At 51.1% G+C, this 23,049-nt stretch overlaps 1 protein-coding gene across 2 annotated transcripts in view; it reads left to right on the top strand.

Annotated features, from left to right (window-relative positions):
- The window catches only part of DOCK1 (dedicator of cytokinesis 1), a 484,307-nt gene that overhangs the window by 73,486 nt on the left and 387,772 nt on the right, over positions 1-23,049 (top strand). Inside the window, exons 11-16 of one of the 2 annotated variants that reach the window (XM_074373399.1) lie at positions 3,104-3,176; positions 6,313-6,455; positions 12,413-12,538; positions 16,671-16,795; positions 17,938-18,036; positions 18,959-19,031. In XM_074373399.1, coding sequence (XP_074229500.1) covers positions 3,104-3,176; positions 6,313-6,455; positions 12,413-12,538; positions 16,671-16,795; positions 17,938-18,036; positions 18,959-19,031 — 639 coding nt within the window. The remainder of the gene's footprint in view (positions 1-3,103; positions 3,177-6,312; positions 6,456-12,412; positions 12,539-16,670; positions 16,796-17,937; positions 18,037-18,958; positions 19,032-23,049) is intronic. The other variant, XM_074373400.1, reaches the window with a different exon arrangement.

Here is a 23,049-nt window from a genome sequence, read left to right as displayed (position 1 = left end):
TGCCTGCCTGCTGCACGGTGGCCTCAGCACGCCCCGGGGCCTCTTTTCAAGGTACTGAGCCTCTGACCCACTCGGTCCATACCTCCTCTGACCCCGTGTTCTCTGTCTCATGAAGAAGGGACATCTCAGGATATTGATCAACGTTTTGGTGATCATATTCTGCCCATTTGTTTTCCAGCCGCATCTCCACGTCCAAATTTAATCCTGAGGCTTTATCTGGAAGGCTGCTGCACACTGCTGGCGGGGCCCAGGTTGCTGACATGAGCAAGGCGTTGGTGGACCTTCTTAAGCCTACAGTTCTTAGCCTTCTATTGAAAATATGATGTCGCTTTTTAAAAGACCTTTTTATAATGTGAAAGTGATGTAAAATTGTAAAAATGATGGAAAAGAAAGAAAAGCATAATGAAAACATCATTCATTCCTAATTTTGTGTAGCCAAGGTTGGACGTCATGGCATTTTGGTATATTTGTTTATAATTTTTTTCCCCTTGTGTGTGGTATGTTAAGTTTTTGAAACACGACCAGACCATACTTTGTTTTAAAAGTTTTTTTCAGCCTTCCTATATATAGGTTTTGTGTTTTCATTATCATCATAAGCACATTCCATGTCATTATCTCTTATTTTCATTCTATTTTTCTTTTTAAAAATTCTTTTAATTGAAGTGTAGTCAGCTTACAATGTTGTGTCAATTTCTGGTGCACAGTATAGTGATTCAGTCATACGTATACATACATACATTCCTTTTCATTATAGGCCATCGCAAGCTATTGAATATAGTTCCCTGTGCTCTACAGTAGGACCTTGTTGTTTATCTGTTTTATATACAGTAGTTAGTGTCCACAAATCTCAAACTCCCACTTTATCCCTTCCAGCCCCCTTTCCCCCTGGTAACCCTAAGTTTGTTTTTTATGTCTGTGAGTCTGTTTCTGTTAGACCATACTTTTTTGTTGTTTGTTTATTTGTTCACTTTTTCTGGTCTCTTTTTTTATGTCTTAACCCTGTTCAAGTGTACAGTTCATAGTGTGAAGTATACTCACGTTGCATGTTTTGTACTTTTATCTTTTTAAAAAACTTAACTTTATGTTGTGAACGTTTCATTTTATTAATAATATTCAGAAATCCGGATTTCCCATGGCTGCAAACTGTGGCTGTGTCGTTATTTCAGTGGCCCTTTGCTTTGGGGCTTTGGGATGTCTTCAGCTTTGAGGTTTGGCAGGTACGTGGTGCACAGCCTTGAACTTGGATCTTTGTGCCCCTTCTGTTTGAAGAGGCTGAAGCCCTCGAAGTGGAATTGCTGTGCATTTTGGCCGCCTCGATGCTCCGGGCCTGGGTGCTGTGAGCGGGTGGTACTGGGCGTCACCCTGAGCCTGCCCGGCCCCTCCCCCTGCGGTGCGTTTCCTGTCACTCCTTCCTGGTTTCCTCCCTTTGCTGTCCCTCCTCCACTGCCATCGTCCTGACGTCACCTTCCTCCTACTGCTGGTGTCGCGTGATGTCGTTTCTGTGCCCTTCACGTCCTCCTTTGTCACATGCCCACGGTGACTACAGACAGCTGCACTCTTGGCTTTTCTAAGACTGACCCTCACCCCTGCATGTAGAGACCCTGGGCTCTCAGTTTGGGGGTGACCCCCTCCAAGTCCTTCATATCCCCCTTTGACAGTGGGCACCTTTTAGGGCCCAAAGTCCCAGCTGCAGTGAGAACTTCTGTGGCCGAGGCCTGTGTGCTGCAGAGCAGCGAGGGAGGGCCCTGGGGAAAGGATGTGGGGAAGGCAATTTCAATGCCTTCAACTCCGAGCCTAAGTCCGGGGGGGTCCCAGGGGCTGTCACCCCTAGGAGGTAGCAGAACCAAGGCTGCTTTCCACTTCCTGGTGCCCCGACCGAGGCTGTGTTTCTTGCTCACATGCTGACTTCCTGCCAGTAGTTTCTGGGCTCCTGATGGGGCCAGGGCTGGAGACGGGGGCTTTGACCAGGGAGCTGGGCCATCAGGGTGACTCACCGTCAGACAGACTAACGGAGGAGAGAGGTCTGCAGACACAGGAAGGCTGCAGGAGAAGGTCTCCCAGGTTCAGACTCACCTTGTTCTAGCCCATAGCTGAGTGTCCCAGCTGTTGCTGCAAAGACCAGAGGCTGATTGGATGTTGGCTGAAAAACGAGCTGTTTGGTGGTTCTGACACGTGGTGAAAGTGTGGTCTTGGGCGTATGAGCATCTTCACAATAGGGGAGATGCTTCTGTTCTGGTCCTACAGATGCCTCCCCACTTTTTTGGGTGGGGGAAGGTGGCAGACACGGAAATTGTTCCCACTTTTAATATATGATCTTATGTCGTTCGGGAAAGGATCGTGCACAAGGACATAAATGAGGCGTGTCGTTCACTTACCCGCGGTCAGGGGTGGAGGCTGAGCAGGGTGGAGAGCATACGTGTCCAGCACCCCAAGGGCTGTTCTGGGGGTTTCTCACTGTGTTCTTCAGACCTGGGGCACTGGGGACTTTGTAGCTACCACATTTTGGGCAAGTTCATTCGTGTCTTTGAGCCTAGTTTCCTCAGCCGTCCAGTAGGTAAGTGTGGGGATTAACTTTCAAATGTTTGCTGAAAGTGTCTGCAGACGCCAGCATGGGGATGGGCAGACCTTAGCCACTTCATTACGGTTTCCCTATTTGGGGGCGTGTGGTAAGTGATGTGAGGCCTCCGCACAGTGCTGTCCTGTGTGGTCGCCCTGCCACGCATGGTATTTCAGTGTAAATGAATGAAGTCGAAGTAAGAATTGAGTTCCTCCATCACACTGGCCACTTTTGGGTGCTCCGTGTGATCGAATATCTCATCATCACACCAAGTTCTCTTGGGCAGTGCAGCTCAGTCAGTGCCCGTTGGATACTAGGAGAAGGAATTTATTAACTGGGATGCTGCCATTTGAGCCCGGACCCTATTTGGGTCGGTGTTTTCAGATAACTTAATTTATCTTTCAGCCATGGAAAACCCTTACCCTTGAATATCAAAACATTCCACCATGCAGTTTGTGCTGTAGTTGGAAGACATTCTGATGTTGCTCTGTTTGTTTGCTTTCTAGCACTTAAGCAAAACAATCTCTGTTCTTTTCTTGTCCCCAGTGATGGATGTCACAGATATAATCAATGGAAAAGTAGATGATGAAGACAAACAGCATTTCATTCCCTTTCAGCCGTAAGTACAGAGCAATCAAAGTACTTAACCAGATAGAAGATGGGAAACGTACGTTTGGGATAATTATCTTTATAGTTAAGTTGATCAACTCAGCACAGATAGCACTGATTATTTTATAATAATGGAAAATCTGTTTAGTCACTGCTGGGGTGCGTGGCATTTTTGTCGTCACTAGAAACTGGGGTTAGAGTTTGTTTATAGTCTCACAAGTAGCAGATTCTCCAGGTGATCCCTGAAGTGCCTTATCGTGTAGGACATGCAGAATTACAGTTCCACTCCGAGCATGAATATTTCTTTACGTAATTGATTTATTCTGGCAGCTATTCACGTTTGCAAAATACAATATTTTCAAATACATCACGGGACATTGCTGTTTTTACAATTAAAAAGAAAAACCAAACAAAACAGGGATGAATTCTTTTGTAAAACGAGAAATAAGACTTTAAGGAAATGATCGTGCTGGTGACTTTTGTGTCTCTGTGTTGCTTACGGTGGACTCTGGCTGTGCTTGCCATTTGTGGGGGTTGTCTAGTTCTGACCTGACGTCTGTCGAGAGGTGTGGGAAGCTGGGAAAGCACTTGGAGGAGATTCATTAAATTGATTCTCTGATCTGAAGGTAGATCCCCTAGAAAAGTTTCAAAGACTTGGTGTTACTTCCCTGGAGATGAAAGCTGGAGCGCACCTGGATAATGGTGGGTAGTCCCTTCAAGGGCACTTCCACACCTCAGACAGAGGTGGGGAGAGAGGAGGAGGAATTAGAGTGGTTTAGGTTAGTTGCAAGAGGCGGCTTCCTCCTGGTGGTGTGAAACCTGTGCAGAGTGGATGACGATCAGTTGAGTTAGAATGACCTGTCGTAGTGCCCCGTGTTCTGTCTTTTCTCCTCATTCCTGTTTCTGTTTAAGTGGTTCCAACTTGACGCAATTTTATTTTAGACATTTTTTTGTTGTTTTCAGGAGTTGACTGGGTTGGGGTGGTTGGCGGTGAGTGATATTAGTGGGTGGTGGAAGGGGTCAGATCCCGGGGCGGGTGGGGCAGGAGGTGTGAGGTCGCTTCTGTCTGCACCACTGTCTTTGCCCAGCGGACCACCCCTTCAGCCCCAGGCTTGAGAACCACTTGTTCAAGATGGAATAGAGTGGTTTTCTTTGCAGGCAGGTGATCTGGTCCGATAGCGTCCTGTAGCATGGCTCGGTAGGAATTTCTGCCATCTTCTCAACGTAAGAATAATAGAAAATAGAAAACCCTGTGATAATGTGCTTGAAGTCGGGGTTCATTTTTTTTTGTATCTCATCACACAACCGGAGGCACAGGTGTTTTATGGCTTTGTTGTTTAGATGTATTCTTCTGTCCAACGCAGTAACCACTGGCCACTTGTGGCTGTTTAAATTAAAGAAAATTAAATAAGATTAAATATTCAGTTCCTCGATCACAACTCGTCCCGTTTAAACCCTTCCATGCCGCAGCTGGCTAGTGGCTGCCATATTGGACAGCGCAGGTGGAGAACATTTCCATCATCCTAGAACGTTCTGTTGGATGGTGGTACTTTGGAATCAAACCCAGTGAAGATAGTTACCAAGGAAGCTCAGTTCTGCAGAATCTGGAAGTTTCTTTAGTAAACAAGAGGAACATCACCTTTGAATACGGGCCAATGTTGAGGTAACAAATAAAATGCATCATTATAAGAGATAATACTAAATTGCTTCTTTTGGCCATGAGAAGCAAATGCAGCCCAGTGCTGTTTGATTGCTGTTTTGTATATTAGACCTCAGAGTTTCCTGATGTCCCCAGTGTACCCCTGTGTTGAAATTACCTGTTGCCTCTTGGTGTCTCTGGGGAAAAATCAAGGGAAAAAGAACTTGGGCTAGGATTTGAAAAGCAAGGGGCATTATTGGTTTCAGATTCACTAATCTGAATGTCACCGGGACACGTTATGACCTACCTGAGATGGCTTCTTGCTGCCATCTTTTTCTGTCGTGTAGTGAAATACCCACTTAAAGAAATATTCTTACATGTTCAAGTCTTATTGTACTTTGAGGCTACTTGTTCCGTGAAAGGAAGGCTAATAGATTAATATTTTCGATGTTAGAGACAAAAGAGAAGCATGATTTTAATAGCAAAACAAGCAGTGAAACCAGTTCTTTGGGAAATGCCTTGCTAATGAACCCATATTTTGGTCCATTAAGACTGATTTATTACATCACAGGAGAGGTTTTCAGGACGGAGGCACAGTGTACATGTCTCTCTCACTCTCTGTCTTTTTTACTTGGCGGAGTAAATTAAAACAGTCCTCAGCTCTCTTGAGTCATGGGGTCTCAAGTGATAAATAACATTTGTCCTTGTTTCTAGAAATAATTTGAAACATCATGTACATGCCATATATTTTCTTGCTCACTGCCTCCTGTGCTTCGCTGTGCTACGTGGTATTTCCCTTCGCCCATGCCGCCTGTTTGTATTTATTCTCCTGGTCCTAGAGCAGCCTCTCGTAAAAGCTCATTCATGGGTCCCCAAAACCTTGACAAAACGTTTACAGTCATAATTGTGTCACAGTTTTACTTTTCGGACATGGCAGTTGTGTTCTCCAATTTTATGCCGCTCTTTTCACATTTAACCATTTGAGGCTGCACTCGGTACCCAGTCTGATGGAGTAGGGTGGTGGTTTCCCGAGCTTCCCAAGCAGTTAGGTCAGAGGGTTTTTTTTTTTTTTTTTTTTTTTTGTGCCTTGATTTCCCTTCAAAGCACCTGCCCCTTGACCTGTGCTGTATGGTCAAGAATTATTGAAATAGCAGAAATGGCCATAAACATTCCTTGGTATTAAATGCTGTCCAACTATGTTATTTTTAGTTAAATTCCCCTTTTTAAAATTGTCTGATAGACATGGAGTGGAGCCATGGTGCACATTTATTTCCTGGGGACAGGGTCAACCTCGTTTACCTTACTTCTCTTGTGTGGTTCAGCATTTTCCTGATCAATGCTCTTCCTGTCTCTCTTGTCACCTATCCTGTCCTTTGTCGTGCGTTGACTCATGATGCCTCTCTCTCGCACTCGGTGATGATGATCTCTTGTGTTCCCCTGTTACCGTGACCTCTGGGTCTCTGTGCCCCTTTGTCTCCTGTGGTCTTGGTCGTCCCGTGCCCTCCAGGCTCGCGTTGGACGACGCCATTCGACACAAGCCGCTGAACATGTCATCCCGTTTTTCACCCAGGGTGGCAGGGGAGAATGATTTCCTTCAGACTGTTATAAACAAAGTCATTGCTGCCAAAGAAGTCAACCACAAGGGCCAGGGTACGTATTATTTTGTTTTGTTTCTCTAAATGTCCATTTACATGAACTTGGGACAAAGCTGTGTGGTTTGGATTTTAGTTTGATAATGATCATATTGATGGTGATGATAGTGATGATACTGATGATGATAATGGTGGTGGTGATGGTGGTGGTGGTTGTGGTAGTGATGGTGGTGGTGGTGATAATGATGGTGGTGGTGGTGATGATGCTGATGGGGTGATGATTGTAATGATGGTGGTGGTGGTGGTGGTGATAGTGGTAGTGATGATGGTGGTGTGGTGATGATGGTGGTGGTGATGGTGGTGGTGATGATGGTGGTGTGGTGATGATGGTGGTGGTGATGGTGGTGGTAATGATGGTGATGGTGGTGATAATGATGGTGGTGGTGGTGATGATGCTGATGGGGGTGATGATGATGAAGATGATAATGTTGATAACATGATTCTGATAACGATGGTGATGGCAGTGTTGGATATTGGTGGGCACTCATTGTCCCTGATGTACAGCATATGAGGTTTTTCCTGCTGATCACCTTTGTAAGCATTGCTGAGAGCCAGCCTCCTGGGTGGGAGAAGAAGACTGACTAAGATACACTTAAGTGTTTGGAAAGGGCCCAGAGTTGATGAGACTAGAAGCGACTTCTTTATTGCCTTTCTCAGACCTGCCCCGCCACCTCCTCTGTTACGAACACCTGAATGACTTCGCGGGAGGATAAAGTAACTGCCCACTGCCTGTGCTTTCACCTTGCTGTTTGGAGAAACACAGAGACGTTTGACGTGGGCCCCCTCCCCGCGTGCTCTTTTCCCCGCTGGTTTTCCCCCTCTCGCGCTGTGAACTAGTCACTGCCGCAGTGTTGCTGGGCCCCCCCCAGCATGTCCCCTGGGGAAACTGGCTCCATTTTGCCGACCAGTTCCCCTTCCGCTCTGCGGTGGCGGGGACTTCTCCTCCCCCACGGCCTGTGTTGCCGTCATTGTTTTTAATCCCACACTGACAAGTTTCCCAGCAGCTGACCTTCTGTTGGCAGAGGCAATGAATCAACCACCTCGGGCTGGTGACAGCTGGCACTCGGCTGGCCAGGAGGGCTGCTGTTTACTGAGGCCCCACCTCCAGCCGGAGGGGAAGTCACCTTCAGAATCACTCCGACCTGGGGCTGCTTTTAGCGCTGGTGGGAAAATCCACCTCTCAGTTCTTGATTAGATCCAGACGTAACCATAAACTCGGCAGAGCTTCAGTGAATAGACCTATTTCATTGTCTAGTTGCCTTATGTCGCTAGACTTTTAAGAAACAATTATCTTGATTCATTTCCCATCATTCTAAAGAAGCCTGTGAATCAAGCCTGAAGAATGTTCTGGAGGAATTAGCAGCCCATGTTGCTCCACAGGGACCTTTGGCTTCCATTTGGTGTGAGCCACCCCCTTCCCTGGAAAATAACAACAAAACAAAAGCCCCAACCCCAAATGTTAATGAATCGTGTCTCCGGCAGACAGAGCAATTTTCAGCTGACCCAGGACCCGTCCTCTCATAAATTACCAGCCCTCCCAATTTGCACTTTAATTGAAAACCACAGGAAGGTCCAATTAAAGCTGTTTGATTGGAGCCACTCTCCGGGGGCCGGGGGTGGGGGGGGGAGCACCCAGGCCCCTGACTCCTCTTGCAAAGTCATCAAAGTTTTGATCAACTTTTATTATAGAGTCACGAAGGAAAGTAGGGATGGGTGGCAGGCCAGCAGGCACTGGCTCGGAAAGAGGACCGAGGGCCTGCCTGTCAGCCTCACTGGTCTTGCGGCCAAAACCGATGTCACAAAGATGGGCTGATGACAGGGCCCCTCCTTCCTTGAACTCTGGCGGGGAGGAGTGGTGCTTTCAGGTCACAGTGAGAACTAAGAGACAAGACCATGGACTGTTTTCAGAGGGACGGCTGGTGCCTTCCTGAACCAGGATGCCCTTGGGCCACCTCACTAGCTCAGGTTTACTGTGAAGCAGGAAGTGGCGGAGTGACGTCTCTTCAAGCTCGTTTTCAGGCCTGCTTCAGTGCCTCCCAGGAAATGCTGAGAGAGCCGGGGCCCACGGATGCAGCATGGAGCTGGCTGCTTGGTGTGTGGGGTTTTGCCCAGTGCTGCTCTGTGTTTCCATCTGTGGTGACCCGTCAGATCCTAGTCAAGTGCATGGAGCAGTGAAAGGGACCTGGGGGGACATGGCCTGTCTCTTCTGAACTGGTCTCCAGGCTTTGGCCCAGTTTGGGTTTACATCTACGTGTTTACTTGTCACAATTGACATCTTGTTTTTTTTGGGGGGGGCAGGTAATTAGGTTTAGTTATTTATTTATTTTTTGGAGGAGGCACTGGGGATTGAACCCAGGACCTCGTGTGTGCTAAGCATGTGCTCTACCACTTGGGCTATACCCTCCCCCCATAACTGACATCTTTAATATTTAGCCTAAATTATTCGGAACCCTGAACCCAGAGATGCTGGGTGTTTTATGTGTTCGCTAAATCCTCAGACACCCCCAGACTTCTGCTACTGTGGTTTGAAATGTGTCTGCTAATGCCTTTTGTTCTTAGTTACTCTGGTTAAATAAGAGTCAACCTAAAATGTACTTTTTCTTTGAAAATTGGCCTCGTTTCCTCCTATGAGGAAAGTGTTTTAAACCCAGTATAACTGGGAAAATTTAGCCACTGTGTTTAAGTTGTGTTATAACAAATTGTGTCCCTGAGTGACTGGTTTATCAAGTAAGATAATTGAGCAGCTGGTGTTGGCAAGAAAGAAAAGGTATTGGAAAGAATACATCTTTACCTTTAGCCCATTAAGTCATGACCTCACCATATCCTGCAAAGTCCTTGATAAGTGTCTTCAAGTTGGATTCATTCTGGAGATAGTCCTTCCTTTGGGAGCTTTGTGGACTCTGACTTGAGAAGCCTTAGCTGCGTCCTGATGTCCCCAGCAGGGAGCAAGTTCGTGGCAACCACAGTGATAATTCCCCTTGCACTTCTGCGAGCATCCGTTTCACTGGGTCTGCTCTACTGGAGGGCAGAGCCAGGGGTTAGGTGCCCGGCCCTTCGAGAATCCATCTGCCCCTGTCCTACATGTCTAGAGCTGTGCCAGCTTGTGAATTAGAAAGAGGGGGTCCTTCCTCTGGGGGAGTGGAGAGATGCATCCCTGCCAGGATACAAGGCTTGGTGAGCAGAATGTGTGCTGGATTTAACTCCCACTTGCCTTTCTTTTGTAGTTGCATTGTGCAGTGCACATCCTGAGCAATGATACATGTGTCCCTGATGGGGTGCTACCCCCAACAACTCTTTAGAGACCTCTTTTTATTGGTTATGCTTCTCTCTTATTTCTTTAAACTCTTTCTCTCTCATGATCTGGAATTTTATATGTTAAAAAAAAGGGAGGGGGGAGTATAGAAGGAAAGAAAAGACGAGGAAACAACAACAAAAATTTTTACCTCTGTCCGTGGGTATTATGTTTCAACACCACTTTTGATGTCTCAGCAGAGTGGCTTTCACCTGCCCCCCCTTCTCCTTCTCTGTCTTCTCCCACCAGCGTTTGCCCCCCTCCTCCCTCAGGAGGGCTCTCGCCGAGGCCTCCCCTCGTGGCCCAGAGCTGCAGGTGCTCCCCGTCCTCGGGCTGCATTTTGTGCTGTTGGCCACACACCTACTCCTGGTTTTCCTTTTTCTCTGCCCTCTGCTTTCCCATATCCTGACTTCTCTTTCCCTGCGCGAACTCTGAAAGTCAGCAGGTCCCCTGGAAACAGGTCGGGCCTTTTTCTCTCTCTCCTCATTCTGTGCTCTCACCCTTTAGGACCACTCCGTCCAGATGCTGGACGTCCCAGCACCTGCTGTTGGTCATGCCCACAACTGTCACCATCTCTGAGAACCATTGCCCCCTTCCACCCTTCCTTCCTCCAGTTCTGATGTGACCTCCAGGCTGCTGACTCCACTGTCACCACCGGTGTTGAAGTCCCGCCAGCATCAGCCTGGGATCCTGCAGTGGTTCCTCCGTGGGGTCCTCAGCTCCCTCTAAATTCCCACCCACTTGGTCCTGTACAGTCTGTGGAGTCCGACTCTGGTCCTTGCTCCTCCTCTGGGCCTCCCTGCTGCCCTTCAGGGGGCCCAGAGATCCTGCCTCGGCTGGCAGGCCCCACAGGGTCAGGTCTGTGCTGCCTCCGGGCCACATCGCAGACCTCTGCCCCCTGCATCTTGGGGCTCCGGCCTGGAATCCCCTCACTTCCCGTCTGCTCACCCCTCAGGTCTCAGCACCATGTTCCTTCCCCCGGGGAGCCTCTGTGACGTCCGGGACGCAGTCTTGGGACGCACACCCTCCACACGTGCCTTAGAAAGCTCTTTGTAGGCACGTACCTCACTGAGACAGCCGTTCAGGTTTGGCTCATGGAATAGAAGCTAATCCCCTGGCCGTGATGCAGTGAGTCTTTGCCCTGGGTCTGCAGTGCCCAGTGTGTGTCTGGCACACAGTAGGTGCACGTGAGATGCTTTTGAATAAATCAGAGGGACTGTCTAGTTGGCAAGAGGATGGGGGTTTCACCCGATGGCAAAGAATCAGCTATCATCAGTGACAGGACTTCCTCCACCTCAAGTCATGTAAACCTTTGCAGAGGACAGGCAGCAGCTGGAAGACCAGGGACCTTGAGGGACAGGGAGTGAGATGTGAGGAACATTCGGGCAGAAGCAGCCTCAGATGTGTTCCTTATGTGTCCCCATCAGATGTCTTCTGGTTCCGCTTAGAATGAAGGTTATTTGTGGATAAGGTCTGTGGTTTTCCCATGCCCTCTGCTGAGTGCAGGCTGCCGAACTGAGCAGTGGCTCGTGGTGCCTGCCCCCTGGAAGCACGCATCTGGAGGAGGACCAGCGGGACAGACAGGCACGCACTCACGTGCACACACACGCAGTAGTGGTGTGAGTGAGGATGGGTGCCATTCTGTTCTGATGGGCAGGTGGGGTCCTGCAGAGCTGAGTGAGCGGGAAGCAAGCAGGCCAGGCCGCCGAGGTCTCAAGGTTGGAGACCCTGACCTGCCACCTGATAGTGACAACCTCCCTCCCCACCTGGGAAAAGGCATGGTCCCTGGAAATGTCTGACAGAAACAAGCAAGTTTGTCTCCTGTGCTTGACTTGGTAGAGGGTCTGCTTTCTTCCCTCGTATCATTTGGTTGCTGCTCCAGTATTTTATACAGAATTCGATTCTCCATCAGCTTTGCCGAGGGAGGGCGTGGCCCGCACGGATCTCGGGTTCACCATGCTCTCTCCAGGGCATCCTTGTGTCTTGTTTAGAGGCTTCGAAAGTCATTTTCCCCCTTGGAGAAAGGAGTTGAGTGGCGGCCAGAGCATCTGTCCCTCCTTTGCTGTGATGCTGTGAAACAGAGGGATGGGGCTGCCCAGACTGCCGCTGTCCCTCCTGGTCGTGTGGGTGACCTGCTGGTGGCCCCCAGCTCTGTGCTCCGTGCCTCCTCTTCTCAAAAGCCCAGGTGCTGCCGAGAAGGTGGTACCTTTACAGGTCCGTGAAGCTGTGAATTTACCTCCCCAACCCCATCCTCCTCTGCTATCATCCTTCGTGGGAGAATGGAAAATGATAGCCTTCTCAATCCACTCCCAGAAAAGTGCCACCTTCTGATTTATCTTAAATGTATATCAACTCAAAAGAGTCGTCTGTCCTGCGTGGAGGTGGCACAGAACGGCTCTTAATGCTCGTTCGCTGGCAGGCTCCTCCGGGGCGAGATTTGCATCCCAGCTGATGGGATGCAGGTAACTCCCCTGTGCTGGCACCTCTTCCCTGGCTGCTCTCCTTTCTTTCTCATCCACCCACGTTTTCTCTTAAGGTGTCGAGCTGTGAATGAAAAGCCACTCATTCATCAAAATTGATGTCGTGAAAACATCTTCTAAAAATGTACAAGACATAAAGATGGACAGGATACAGTGTGACTCATGCAACCCTTGTTTTTCTAGGTTTGTGGGTAACATTGAAATTACTTCCTGGAGATATCCATCAGATCAGGAAAGAATTTCCTCATTTAGTGGACAGGACCACAGCGGTGGCTCGGAAAACGGGGTTTCCGGAGATCATCATGCCTGGTGAGAACGGACTCCTTTCACCCTTCTGAGCGCGGGATGGATGCGGCCGGCGTGGGGAGGTTTCTGTAGCTGGCTGTGACTAGTGCCGTTGATGCAAGGGCTCGGGCAAGCAGAGGGTTGAGGGTGGAAACCCCAGCATGGCCTGGGTCATCCCTGCAGGAGCTGTGGGCAGCGTGACGGCTGACCACCCGGCTTCAGGTCGAGGGGAGGAGGTTTCTCCTGGGAGGGCTGGTGTGGCGTGCCCCCGGCAATACAGTGACAGGGACAAGGGGATGAAACAAGCACCTGCCAGAAGCCCAGCCCTGAGACCTTGAGCTGGGTTTCTGTCACCAGCTGGGGTCAACGCCGTCATGATCAGAAGCAAACCCATTGCTGTTCCTTGTTCTGTAGTTGCCCTTAATCGAGATGCCCGCGTGCATTCACCTCCTGGGCCAGGCAAGTTACCTGACCTCCCTTAACTGTGGTTTCCTCATCCGAAGAGTGAGAACAGTAGTAACTCCTACCTGTAGGGCTGGCTGGAGTTGGATGCTCTAGGGTGTGAGTAATAGAAAGCACAAGGCAACTCAAATGGCTGAGCCCTGAGGGTATTTGTTGGTCATGTAACTGGGGACCAGAGACAGAGCTGCCTGGTCAGCCTGGACCACGGGCTGCATTCTTCGCAGCTCCCTCTGCTGGGCTGCATCCTTTGCATGTTGACTTTATCCTCTGGGGACCAGTCCTGCTGGCTTCCATTTTCTTCCCACATCCCAGTGTCCTGAAGAGGACAACGTGCTTTTCACCCAGTGTTTCCTAACAAGGAAGCTAAGTGTCACCCCGCCTGACTGCTCAGGTCCCTTGGGGACCCTGGACAGCCATGGGCCAAGGTGGTGGCATATGTACATTGGCCACCGGGACCTCTGGGAGTGGTCAGCTCCTCCCAACTGCAAGGGTTGTATGAGGGAGATGGGGACACACTACGCATGTCTGGATGGACATCTGGTCAAAAGAAGGGAAGAGGAGCAGAGAGACAGCCCAGCACATAACCTGCCGGAGGTGAATGCACAGGTTCCACGACTGGTGCGTGTGAATGTCCACACCTGGTACCTGCTCAGTGTGTGGTAGTTACCATCCTGGTGTGGCCCCAGCCCAGTCATGGGTTTTAAGCTTATTAAACTGATAATGAGATCCCATGGTGCGGTTAATCTCTGGTATTTACATGTGACTTTTTGGTTTCCAAATAACATTCGTGTTAATCGTCTGCTCTGATTCTCATGAGATCTTGGGATGCATGTTAATATTTATCCTTGACATCGATGGGATACTTTTTGGTTTGCAGGTAATGCTCACATGAGTAATGTAGCTTGATCCACATATGGATCTTGGAAGCCTACAAATTGGAGTTGAACTGATTCCCATCAAGATTAAGCCACAGCCTAAAGTCACGTGGCTAATGAGCGGTGGAAATGCCGCCAAACCTCCCCACGGTTGATGTTTTCCTGCAGCCTCCTGTTACAGGGCTCCGCTGTCTGTCCGTAGGCAGAGCCAGCCACTCAGCGTGCCTGCCGTCACGTGTTGCTTTGTTTAGGGCGTTTTAGGGACGTGTTCTTTCTACTCCCTCTGCCTTTCAGGGATGTCGTGGGTCATTGTCTGTTCTGTTAAATCGACCTGAAAGACATCTGGCGTCGGCTACGCTGAATCATGGCGGTTCACCTGTGTAGGAGGAAAGTGTGACATCACAGGAAGAACACAAACTCACGGCTATCAAAGGGGAAAGGCGGGGAGGGGTAAATTAGGGGTTTGGGATTTGCAGATGCAAACTATAATGTACAAAAGAGATAAACAACAAGGTTCAGCTGTAGAGCACAGGGAACTATATTCAATAGCTTGTAATAACCTTTAATGAAAAAGAATATGTTTCTGTATAACAATTACTATACTGTACATCGGAAATTAACACATTGTAAATCAACTATGCTTCAGTTAAAAAAATACTTCATGGCAAAACACACTAACCATCAAAAAAAAAAACCTGTGGAACAGCTATTGCTTGAATGCATCAAGTCTGTTCTATATGCAGCAGATTAATTTGGATGTCCTAGTGGACATATGGTTTGCGTTTGGATTTGAGATGTGAGTTTATGAATGAAGATAATGTCTTCACTGTCCCACATTTATCCTGGGTGACCTTGGGGTCACCCGTGTGCAAAGGGAAAGACAGAAAATGTCTAGTTCACACTGGTTGTGTTTCCTTGTAACTGGTCTAAACCTCCACAATAATCTCGTAATAGATTCATGGGGAAACTAGACAGCTGACCACTGTTCTGGCCTGTTGCATGTGTGGAGTCAGGTGTTGGGGTCCCTGGAGTGAGCAGGCCTGGCTTGGGCGAGTCCCCCGGGTTCTCTGTGGGGAGTGGTCACTGGGAGGCTGTGGGTACCGCTTCTTGCCCCCTGGGGGAGAGACGCCTGCCTTTAGCCTGGCAGAAACCATGCCTTGTCCCTTCTGGTCACCTGGACGCTATGGAGACATGCTTCTGTCTCCTTTGCGCAGCGGGAGAGCTGGCCATGTCAGCCTTGTCGCCAGTTCTCCAGGCTTCCCAGGACCCATTGGAAATCCTGGGGTCCTTCTGAAGGATCCTGGTGGGGAAGCTGGGGAGATGGCTGGAGGTTTGGGTGGCTTCCAGCTCCTTCCGCCCCAGAATGAGAACCCTGCAGCCCAGGGGTATTTGGTAAGAGCCTCTGGTTTGTGCCCATCTGTGGTGTTGACCTTACTTCTGGGATGGAGTAGTGGAGAAGGAGACCATGAGGTGGGACCACCCCCTGCCCTGGCACGTGATGCTTCTCTAGCTGATGAGGCTGTAGGAACTTGTTGGAGCTTTTTGATTAGCAATTTTGTGCTTTGACAGAATTTTCAGGTGGAGATGTTGCCCGGAGTACCTTGCCTGATCGGTAAGGCCATTTAGCTGTGAGGGGCCCGGGAGGCTCATGGCGTGTCTGAGGTCACACAGCTCCGTGGTCAGCATCGGTGATTGCCGCCCGGCTTCCTTTCCCAGCAGTGACTGCAGCTGTGGTAGCAACCCACTGGGATTATTATAATAATGATTTTTAAATGAAAGCTGAATTTAATAGTTGGATCCAGAGTAGAGCACTCTCAAAAGCAAAAGAGGAGCAAGAAACCGAGGGGATTTTATTTTCTTCATGGATCCTTGTTCTTTGCCTAGAGCAGGTCGCCTACTGCGCCTGACAAAACCGTTCCCTGTGTCCCCTGTGGGAGAGCAGGTGGGTCAGGCATGGGAGGCGGCCAGACAGACAGCAGAGCTGCTGTCACTGGGGAGCGACGCTGCCTCTAAATCACGTTGCTAACGAAGCTTGCAGAGTTTCCCCAGTCGGACCATTACCAGGGACTTCATGTGTTCTCAGTAGGAAGAAGCGTCTTGAGCTCATTTGTTATGTGATGTTTTTCGGTTTTTTGGGGCACAGTTTAAGGCCCATCTCCCTTTAAAATGCGCAGGTCTGTTCTTCTGCTCCCTGCGGCCCCATTCAGCATCCTGACAGCTGCCCGCCAGGAGGAGGGAAGCTCCTTTGCAGGAAGTTTCTCTCTTGACCCATCTCTAGTCCCTGATCCTGGGGGTCAACTCAGGACTTTGGCCTGTGGCTCGAATTCTGCTTTTCGTTCAGCTCCTTAGTGGAAGGAAGAGGAGGCCAGCGTTGCACGCTCTCCTCGGTGTGCCAGCTGATGGTGTGATGTTCTTTGGCTTCTGAGACGCAGATGCCCACAGCTGTGCTCCAACATGGGGTGATGTGGGTTGCCTGGATGCTGGGGGGCTGGGTCGGCGCAGACCCACTGGCAGCATTCGAGTCCGTGCCCAGCACGGGCTGCCCATGGGGTGCAGGCTCTCCTCTGCTCAGGTGAAGAGCCAAGCAGATAATTAGGCGCCGTGACATCTTCCTCTTTCTTGCGAGTCTTAACAAAATTGCTTTTGTCATGTCTTTAAACGCTGAGGCTATTTGGGAGAAAATATTTCATAATCATCTAATCCAGTATTTATGACACTCTGCTAGAAGAGGTGGTGAGTTAGACACTTCGGCAGAATTCACGGTTACACTATGAATAATGGATTGGTTCTGAAGGCGTAATTTCCTCCCCCCACCCCAGGTGATGTTCGAAACGACATCTACGTAACACTGGTTCAAGGAGATTTCGATAAAGGGAGCAAGACCACGGCGAAGAATGTTGAGGTTACAGTGTCTGTTTATGATGAAGACGGAAAGCGGCTGGAGGTATGTATCGCTGCGAAGTTCACTCGGTAGTGTTGGAGTTTCCAGGTGTGCACCTCGGTCTGCTACAGAGCGTGGAAAGACACAAGCCCGTTTCTTGGGGGGAGCCTTTGCTCTTTCCTCTCGTGCTCCCCGCGCCTTTGAGGGCTGGTTTCCAGCGGGTCCCGGCAGCTGGCCTGTGTCAGGACATCTCTGGGGTCCTGACCACCTATTTAGCCACACCGTCTCCTGGTGCCCCACTTGGTGGCGTAAACCCGAGGCTCAAACAGCACAGCCCCACTGGAAGTTCAGATATTATTCTTGGCATCTTTTGAGACATGAAGAAACTGAGGCCCAGAGAAATCGGTCGACTTGCTCAGGGTCAGAGTTCATGAGAGGTGGGACTGGGGTTTGAATCTGGGCCTCCAACTTGGTGCTTTCCTGGGGGGTGGTGGTTGGTTACCGAGTTCTCCTATGTGGTCACAGCAGCCGGCAGGGCTGGTATCCTGGGAGGTGTTCAGAGGCCGTGGCCGCCTGAGGACCAGAGGCTAGGATGCCCGGGCAGACGTCCCTGCCTGCTGCCGCTCTGTTGCCGGTCTCCAGCCGCGGCCCCCCTGGGCCGTGTGGCTGAGCGCAGTGCCCTGTGTGTGTCCCTGAGGCTCAGCTGTTGCAGGCAGGGGGGCATCCTTTCTCTCCGGGAGGCCCGTGCCCAGTCTCTCTAGAAAGAGGTGGTGCTGCCAGTGGGCTTGACTGGAGTCTCTCTCCTCCGAGCTGAGTGGTCAGTGTTTACGGCTGGAGGAAGGGGAAGGGGTGCTTTTTGGTCTGTTGGCCTCACTCTAGCCCCTGAGTGAGCCAGGCAGCTCCCGCAGGTCCTAGAGTCGGCGTTATCAGATGTAAAAGCATGAAGGATGGAGGGCTTTGGCGTCCCTGTACTGACTGCAACCTTCAAGATCTTCAGTGTCTGAGATCCTGGTTCTATGCTGACGCGGGCTCCCGACGGACGTCCTTCCACGGCGGGGAGCGTGCTTGTTGGCGATGGGGTGCATGGCATTCCTGGAGTGCTGCTGCTCCTTCTGGCTCATTTAATGGGGTGGGAGGAGAGGGGGGTGTATGCAGTGTCTAGCTCTATGAGGTCTGATGTGACCTCTGTATACCTTCTTTTAAAGCACGTGATTTTCCCGGGCGCTGGTGATGAAGCCATTTCAGAGTACAAGTCCGTGATTTACTACCAAGTGAAGCAGCCGCGCTGGTTTGAGACTGTTAAGGTATCCTTCACGTGGTCGTTTGACCCCACGGGGTCGACTATGGGACGCTCACTGGTACCCCGAGGGAGTCCCCACCTCCCACACCCCGCCAGCCGGCCCGGGGCTGCCCGCCGGTGGGCACCCTCAGCTGGCTCCGTGGCTCCCTCAGCAAAGTCGTTCAAGGTTGCTAAGGAACCACACTGGCATTTCTTGGAATACATTTAGTCTCATCTTCTTTTGGACATAAAAATAGGACTTTCATGGAGACAAATGACAGAGTCCTCTACAGATAGCTATTGTCTTTCTCTTCCCGGGTCTGTTTTATGTGTGGCATGCTGTCTTTACCCCAAATGTAACAAAAATAGAGATGACAATATGCGGAGGACATCGCTGGGGAGGTGGGTCCTGTCCCCGTGGCACTCCCTGCAGCTCGCCGACGCCCCCACGCAGCCTGCACTCCAGGGGCTTGGGTGTTGGAACCCCAGGCCGGCGGTTGGCTCTGGAATACAGATGTTAGCTCTGAGATTAGGGACAATGTTGGCTTGAAGGCAGCACGCATTTTTTTCCTCTACTGTAAGTCACAAAAGGACAGCCTTCCTTCTGCAGCCGAGGGCAGGTCCCCACCGCTGTGGAGGGAGGACAGACACCTCCGAGTCGGGGCTAAGAAGGGAAATGGCAACTTGTAAAAATAGACTCTGGAACAGTGAGGATCAGGATGTTCAAAAAAAACCCCACCGTCTCGCCCAGGCAGCTTGGCATCCTGGACGGTATTATCTTGTGTAAATTTTCAGAAGGCGTTTGCCTTGGGGAGACTCCTGTAGGGGATCAGGTGTGACTTTCCCCACCCTGCAGTGTCACCCTGTGCAGGGCGTCTCCAGCAGAGTAAGTCCAGTCCCGCGAGGGGGTGCTGGCGGAGGCGCTCACTGCCCTTTCTGTTCCGCAGGTGGCCATCCCCATCGAGGACGTGAACCGCAGTCACCTCCGCTTCACCTTCCGACACAGATCGTCCCAGGACTGTGAGTCACCAAGTGCTTTGTTACCCATGTTTTTCATGCACTTACTCACTGCAGATGGTTCTAGAACGAGGTTACCTAACACCGTGAGGTCCTGACACTTCGGCTCGTCCCCCGCCCCCACCCCGTGACCCTTTCCCCTGGAAGCGTTGTGGCCTTGGTTTGAGCTGATCACAGGAGAGCTTCATTTTCTTCTCGCAGTTTTCAATGAGATGCTATGACTAACTGCTCTACCCTTTGGTTTCCCCTCTCCCCTCTGACTTGTAATATGGTGCCGTCCGGCAGAAGAGTCGCTGAGACACAACAAATAGATTTAAAACATTGGCTCTTAATGCTCGTTATGCTGGGCTGGGAAACCTTGAGCAAGACCTCTCTGTCTTTGCTGGTGGCCACGGGCGTCTGGAGCTCAGGCCGACCTTTCCCCGTGGCTGTTTGTGCAGCCCGGCCGTGATGCCGAGACTTTTGGAGGAAAGAGCTGGTGTTCGAATCACTCACGTTGCAAAAGGATTTATTATCGATGGCTGAAGTTTGTCTTATCACGTGTGTTGAATTCACTGTGTGCTAAGGGCGTGGGCCTGGGCTGGACACTAAACAAGATGCCCCAAAAGAAAGACACGCCTCCTGGCCTTTGTGGTCTGTATCCATCTGGCAGTGGGCTAAGATTTGGGAACATAAGTGACAATCAGAGTCGGCTACTGTTGTGTGTGGCGGCATCGAGGGAGGGGGTGGTCTGGGTGGGCGTGCTTGTCACCAATGACCCTGTGGGGGCCAGGGCCACACAGATGGGGGTCCTCAGCCCTGGCTCTGTGTGTCTTTAGCTTGAGGAGAAGAATGCGTGGTGGGGTGGGTCTGGATGGCCAAGCGAGACGGAGGCGGCTGTTGCCTGGCAGAGAACAGGGCTCCGCAGAGCAGCTGCTCCTGGGATGGTGTATGCATCCTTCTCCCTGTTTCTGGGGGCCTCTCCTGCGCCCTCCCCTTGGTGGGGAGCCTGCAGAGGCGGGGTGAGGAGAGGAGCCTGGGAGAGTGAACACATGAGGGAGGCTGGGAGCTGGGGGATGTAGACCCCTGTGTGGGGCCGGTGAGAAGCCTCGCCCCTGATGATAGTCACTCTGGGGTGTCGGAGAGGCTGGAGGTCTACAGAGCTGGTGGGTGGAGTGTGACTACCAGCTCGAAGCTGTGTGTGCAGCGGGGTGAGGCCGGGAGGTGGCTGAGCCCAGGGGTCTAGAACAGCACGGGGTCTGTCAAAGTAGGTGGGGGTGTGGAGGTTGGAGCTGGGTGGGGATTGCGAGCATCCTTTGGTCCCGTCCTGTCTCAGTGTTTCAGCAGAACAGGGGGCCGGCTAAGAAGGGGTCGGGGCTAAAAAAGAGTGGGAGGCGCTGGGTGTGAAGTCTGGGCAGCTGCGGAGCAGTGCCCACCTTTGTGCCCTTGCCTGAGGGCCAAATCCAGGCCGCCAGGCAGTGGGCCGGGCGCTGTCACTGCGCAGGGCACTTTGGATGGGTGCAGATGTTGGACACAGACACCCACTCATCCACTTAACTGACACTCACTGCGCTCCTGCTCTGCCCCCGGCACAGTGTCTCACTCCTTCATTTAGATCAGTCCCTGCAGCAATCCCATGGGTATCGGCGTGCTCATCACTTCCCGCATTAGAGGAGGAAACTGAGGCTCAGAGACCCACCCCCTGGTGTCCCAAAGTCCTCTAATTGTCAGTGGCAGAGCTCTGGTTCGAACCCCTGTCCCTATGTCTAAGCATTCACACACCCCGGCCTTGGGGGAGGCCACTGCCAGCACCTGGTGTTTGTTTAGCACCTGCTGTATACGCAGCTCACGGAGAGAGTTCTCTCCTCTTGCAGGACTTAGGCTGGGGTTGAGGAGTGAGGTCAGCTTGCAAGAGCCAAGTGGAGAGCGGCGGCCTGGGCGCATCCCGTGAGTTAGGCAGAGGTGCGGGGCGGGCAGAGTCGGGTGCGCGAATAGGGGGGCACTCTGGGGCAGGTTTGTCCTCAGCCGGGTCCTGGAGGCCGGAGTGGCACAAGTGAAGCAGCAGGAGGCACAGCGTGGCCGGGTGGGCTGCAGGGGAGGGGCGGGCGGGGGGCCCGCCGCAGGGCAGGAAGGTCCAGCACACACAGAGGGCTCGTCTCAGACGCGCTCCCTCTTTGTAGCAAACTCGTCCTCTCTGATTGATTCCACTAGGTCAGGAGGGGTCTCTTCTGTAGCCTTTTAATTTTAAAATCCTTGTTTCTCCTGTTAGTTTTAAGTGCTCATTATAGACGCGAGGCCGTCACCCGCTATACCACGACACATTTGCACAATTAGTGAAGCCTCCCCGGCCTCAGTGTGTGGGGTCATGGGGAGCGTGATGCTGACGGAGCCCCGAGCTGTCCGCGGCTGGAATGAGGGCGGCCGCCGGGCCTCTGCGGGTGCTCCGGGTCAGAGAGAGAAAGAACGGGGGCCACACGGCACGCCCCCCCCGCCACCCCCAGCGCAATCTGACCTGCTTTACCCGTAAAGGAAGCAAGTGATGAGATTTCTCACCCCAGGACCTGTCCTTGGGGTTGGGAAGTTTGGTGCTGACGTGACCGCCTGACACTCTAACACTCCTCTGCAACTTGTTAGCAATTCCAGGCGCTTCAGCTGGTGTTTCACATGGACGTGAGCGGCTGTGAGGCTTCCGGGTCCAGCCTGCTGGGAGCTGAGCTTGCCTTGCTGGTCGGGGCTGGTGGGGGGGGGCAGCCCCCCAGCCCCAGCCCGCTCTCTGGGGCACGTGGCCATCTCCTGTGGCCCCTGAGCTCTTGTAATTTTGTTGTCCGCCTTGCAAAGACCGCTGATGACCATGTAACAGAGGTAGTCCATTCCCTGGATGCGAATATGCAGGCTGTTTATAAAAGGTGCACTTTTAAAATTTGTGCTTCTTAATGAGTAGGATCAGGGGAGGCCGTCTGCTGGCGGCGTCGGTCCCGAGTCCTGAACCACAGCTGCTTTCACAGAGACAAGTTTTACTTGTTTTCATGTCAGTCCAGACTTAAAAGGATCCCTTCTTTCTCATCTGAGCCCTGAGATGTTTTCTGTTTTCTAGAACTGTGTTACAAAGTTCTTTTCTCAGTTCCTAGGAGACAACATTTTTTTGCTTTTATCCTTGATTTTTGGTGGGTCCATCACTGATTCATCCGTCTAATTAGCTGGAATGCATTGAGCACCTACTGTGTGCCAGAGATGGATGGACACCAGGAGTGCAGAGATGAATGAGACATGGTGTCTCATGCAGTGGCGTCTCAGTGTAAATACCTTGAGCCCCTGACCCAAGGTGGCTGGATGTATTGCTCTTTGCCCTCTGACCTTTCACCTCTAAAAAGAGAATCTGGGACATCTAATTTTAAAGGTGTCTTCTAGCTCTGAAACTCAGCGTTCCCATGCTATATTCAGCTGGCATCTTGGAAAATTCATCACACATCCGTTTCTTCAGTCCCGACTCCTTATCTGTTCTCTCCCTGGCCTGGCGCCTGCCCACCTGGAGCCCTCACTGCCCACATGCACCTGCCACACCGGCTTTCGGTCCCACGTAGGGCCTCCGTATTTGGCATCTCTTCTCCTGAAAGGTTTACATCTCGGGTCCTATGTCGCTCGGCATCTAGAGAGACTCTCCAACCATCCAGCCGATCGTCCTGTTCCCACCCTCACCTTTTCACAGACCACTAGCTTTTGTTTTCTTTGTTATCTGAAAGAACATATATGTTGGCGTCACCCCAACTAGAGCAAATATTTTTCAAGCAGCTAATGTAAGGCAGGTGCTATTTCACGCCCTGGGGAAACAGCAGTGAAAAAGTACACGGCGTCTCTTGTGTGCCAGAGTCCAGTGGGTGAAACTAACAATAAACCACAAATCCACACACACACACACACACACACACACGCACATGTTATAGGCCTGGTGATCTGGTAGTGATAAGGACTGTTGTCACAGGCTGGGTGACTTAAACAACAGGGATGTACTGTCTCAGTTCTGGAGGCTGGGAGCCTGAGATCA

Source organism: Camelus bactrianus, chromosome 11, assembly GCF_048773025.1.
Source record: "Camelus bactrianus isolate YW-2024 breed Bactrian camel chromosome 11, ASM4877302v1, whole genome shotgun sequence".
NCBI classification, from domain to species: Eukaryota; Metazoa; Chordata; class Mammalia; order Artiodactyla; family Camelidae; genus Camelus; species Camelus bactrianus.
This window is presented reverse-complemented; position numbering and strand designations above follow the sequence as displayed.